We start from the raw sequence: 4,302 nt of genomic DNA, 5'->3' as shown, positions 1-4,302 counted from the left end.
ACACACACACACACACACACACACACACACACATATACAGTGTATGGTTATATTCTTTTGAAATTCAATTAAAACACACTCACAGCGCCTTGTTTTTATTTCACTAAATCTTTAGGATTTAGCCATTAACATTGGTTTCAAACCTCACCAGGAGCTAATCTTTTTTTTTTTTTCTAGAAATATCCATAGAGCAGGGTTTGCTAGGCTAAACTCTTACAAACCCACTCTTTATTTCTGTCTTGTGCTCATTACAGTTTGCTTTGAGGCTTGCTCATAATTCATTTGAGACTTGTTAAGAAATGCATAAATCTAACATGGTCTCATCATCACACAGTTCTTCCCTCCCTATAAACCTTGGTGACATTTTGTCATCGCAAACTCAACCCTTAAATTTGCCATATTTGTTTCAATTAATTTTGGAAGTAATGAAGAATTTAATAAAATAACTTTGCTGTTATTAACTTGGTTTTTAGTACATAAATTGTGGAGGCGCAATGGCCCAGTGGTTAGGGTAGTGGACTCGCGGTTATAGGATCGCGGTTTCGATTCCCAGACCGGGCGTTGTAAGTGTTTATTGAGAGAAAACACCTAAAGCTCCATGAGGCTCCGGCAGGGGATGGTGGCGAACCCTGCTGTACTCTTCCATCACAACTTTCTCTCACTCTTTCTTCCTGTTTCTGTTGTGCCTGTAATTCAAAGGGTCAGCCTTGTCACACTGGGTCACGCTGAATATCCCCGAGAACTACGTTAAGGGTACACGTGTCTGTGGAGTGCTCAGCCACTTGCATGTTAATTTCACGAGTAGGCTGTTCCGTTGATCGGATCAACTGGAACCCTTGACGTCCTAAGCGATGGAGTGCCAACAACAACAGTACATAAATTAACTTAAAATTTTGATGGAAGATTTTTGGCGATGTCAGTGCTGCCTGACTGGTTCCCATGCCAGTAACATGTTAAAAGCACCATTCAAGTGTGGTCGTTGCCAGTGCTTTGACTGGCTCCCATGCCGGTGGCACATAAAAAGCACCCACTACACTCTAGGAGTGGTTGGTGTTAGGAAGGGCATCCAGCTGTAGAAACATTGCCTGAGCAGATTGGAGCCTGGTGCAGCCTCCCGGCTTACCAGTTCTCAGTCAAACTGTCCAATCCATGCCAGCATGGAAAGCAGACATTAAGCAATGGTGATGATGATGATCTCTTTAAAACTAGAAGTTTGTATTATAGAATCCGGGTCAGTTTCAGGCAGGTTAGTATCAAAAGGGTTAATGTTATTAATCTTATTTTTCTCAGCAGCAATTACTGTTGAATAGATATATGCTCCTGGTGAGCTAAATCTCTTACCTGGTTTTTCATCCCTGGTTGTAGTTATTTCACCTCATTCACATTGTTAAACTAACAGCCATGCTTGTTACACAATCTCATTTTCCTGTCCCCTTTCATATGAATCTACCACCATTTAATCAAAGGCCCTGGAGCTTGGTCAAGAAATTTGTCCTTTTCCATTAAAAAACCTTAAGCCTAAACAAGAAATGTTCCCCCCTTTCAAATCCTTGAGCTCATGTAATGTAACCCTTATGAAAATGAAATGGCTACACATTTTCCTTCCTTTTGTTTATAACCACAAAGTAAAACCCAATTCCTTGACGTTAGTGATAACATCTGAATATATGATACCTTATTTAATGTATGGTACTGCTGTGTGTTTTTAGGGGCATTGTACATATTTGGTGATATCATCAAAGTATAGCATATTAATGTAATCACATTTTCTGTCGTAAGGTCGCTGTGTGTTTTAATAGTATTGTACGTCTGGTTTTACTTTGGTTCTTTCTCAGGTTCACTAATAAACTATTTTTCTATTGCACCTGTTATTATTTTGCATGACAGCTGTTATTTCCATTTTGTTTTTTCACTGTTTCTTTTGCTGGTAATTGGTCATTGAGCTGTGGCCATGCTGGAGCTCTTTCTTCAAAGGATTTATTTCTTCATTCATTTTTCTTAATATTGATTATTTCATTTAGTACTTATTTTAGTAAGGTTGGTTCTATTGACTCAGTTATTTCCCCCCCTGTGGTGTAAAGGGGAGCTAACTCTGTCAGTAAATACCACAAGGTATTCTTGCTCATTCCAATTTACATCAATAGATATGTACGTGTTTGTGTGTACATACATACATCTATTCTTTACTTCATCTTATCATGAGACTACATCTTCGGTTGATCTTTCAACCTTTGTATATATTTCATATCAAATAGTGTGATATTTCATTTAACTTAACATTGTTTTGTCTGTCTTTCATAATAGAATTGCCAAACTCTAAACTACTCTAATTTTAGTAAATTAGTAAACATTTAAATTTTCATTTTTATTTCAGCTATTAGGTATTTAGCAGAGTTGGTAGATCATTAGATAAAATGTTTAGCAATATTTAGTTTTGATCCTTTATATTCCAAGTTCAAGACTTATTGAAGTTGACTTTGGCTTTCAGCTTTCATCATACCCATTATCATTAACATAAAACACTGTTGAAGTACAAAAGTCTTTTTAAGTTGTCTGTACTCTCTCCTCCCCATAATGTGTGGCTCTCTGCCAATGTTAGAAATTATAACTGTTATGAATTAATTAAATGCCTTGTAGTAGTTTGTTTGGCTTTTTTACTTTCTGAGTTCAAATCTCACTGAGGTTGACTTTTCTTTTAATCTTTTTTTTTTGTGTTTGTGTGTGTGTGGTTGGGTTGGTAGGTGATAAAATAAAGGAGAGCTCAAGTACTTTGGTCAGTTTAATCAACTAACACCTTCACCTCAAGAGATTGCTAGCCTTGCTAAAGCTGGAGACTTGGTACAATTGTTAGGCCATTGGAAAAAGAAATGTTCCAGCAGTATTTGTTCTGGCTCTTTACATTCTGAGTTCAAATTCCGCTGAGGTCGACTTTGCATATCATCCCTTTGGGGGTCGATAAAATAAGTACCAGTTGAACACTGGGGTCGATGTAATTGACTCATCCCCAAGCTGCCCTTGTGGCAATAAAATTTGAAATAATAATAATATTAATTATTATTATTATTATCATTATTATTTAGTGAGAGAGTAATGCATACCATCAAAGTAACACTAGAGTATAAATATATAAAACCCGATATACCCATCATGACTTATCTGATAAGGGTAATTGTTGAGAAGATGTTGGTGTTGCCTTGGCGGAGGTTTGCATGCTCTGAATGCTCTTAAGGCAGTGAGTTAACAGAATCATTAGTACACGGGGAAAAATGCAGAGTGACATTTCTTCTGAGATCTGTTTTGCCTTTCATTTTTTTCAGGGTCGATTAAATAAGTACCAGTTATACACTGGGGTTAATGTAATCGACTTAACCCCTTCTTGCAAATTTGAGGACTTGTGCTTCCAGTAGAAAGGATTATTATTATTATTATTATTATTATTATTATTATTATTATTAAGGTGTCAAGCTGGCAGAATCGTTAGCATGCTAGGTGAAATGCTTAGCGGTGTTTCTTCTGTCTTTACGTTCTGAGTTCAAATTCCACCTAGGTCAACTTTGCCTTTCATCCTTTCAAGGTTGATAAAATTAAGTATCAGTGGAACACTGGAGTTGATGTAATGGAGTATTCCCCGCACCATAAAAAAAAAAAAAATTTCTGGCCTTGTGCTTTTAATAGAAAGAATTTTTATGATTATTATTATTATTATAAAGGTTCAGTAATTTGTCATTATCAGTTAGTATTAAATAATTATATAAACTGTAGTTTGGTAAGAACTAGTTTAATTCACCCCTTCCCCTTCTCCGTTCTTATTGCAAAAGCCCTTAGTTCTTCATAACTCTTGGTTGAACAGGTATTGTTTTGTGTTTTTTTTTTATCTTCTGCTTTATTTTCATCTTTTTCCTCTTATTTGTATTTTTTTGTTTGTTTCTTATCAAATTCCTTTTTTTTTTCTCTTTTTTTTACTTTATTAATTAAGTTTATTATTTACTCTTTTTGTCTTTTAGAACATCCATGGTTTTTATTATGAAGATGTAGGTGTTTATTTTTACGGAATTTTTTTTTTTTTCATGCTGTGTGGCCCCCTCCCCCTCCTCTCTATTCAGCTCCTTTCTTCTGTACATGTTCTGCTAGCTCTGTTTGTTATGCTTTGCTGCAAATCATTGTTTATCATACACAAACAATATGTTTGTGGTTGTGTGTGTGTGTGTGTGTGTGTGAATGAAGTTCTATGCTTTTTTTTTCCCCCCTTCTTTTCTACTCAAGGGCAGTGAATAATTACATTGATATCTGCGTGTGTGTAGC

The 4,302-nt window shown here is 35.9% G+C and overlaps 1 protein-coding gene across 12 annotated transcripts in view; it reads left to right on the top strand.

The window, feature by feature from the left end:
• LOC106868187 (unconventional myosin-IXAa) overlaps positions 1-4,302 on the top strand; it is a 213,418-nt gene that overhangs the window by 155,354 nt on the left and 53,762 nt on the right. For 2 of the 12 annotated variants that reach the window (XM_052972198.1, XM_052972196.1), the window contains one exon: positions 4,005-4,031. The exons of the other annotated variants lie outside the window; for them this stretch is intronic. In XM_052972198.1, the coding sequence (XP_052828158.1) occupies positions 4,005-4,031 (27 nt within the window). The remainder of the gene's footprint in view (positions 1-4,004; positions 4,032-4,302) is intronic. 12 annotated transcript variants of the gene reach the window in all.

Source organism: Octopus bimaculoides, chromosome 12 (genome assembly GCF_001194135.2).
Source record: "Octopus bimaculoides isolate UCB-OBI-ISO-001 chromosome 12, ASM119413v2, whole genome shotgun sequence".
Taxonomy (NCBI): Eukaryota; Metazoa; Mollusca; class Cephalopoda; order Octopoda; family Octopodidae; genus Octopus; species Octopus bimaculoides.
Note: the sequence above shows the minus strand (reverse complement) of the source record. Positions and strands in the feature narration are given on the sequence as shown.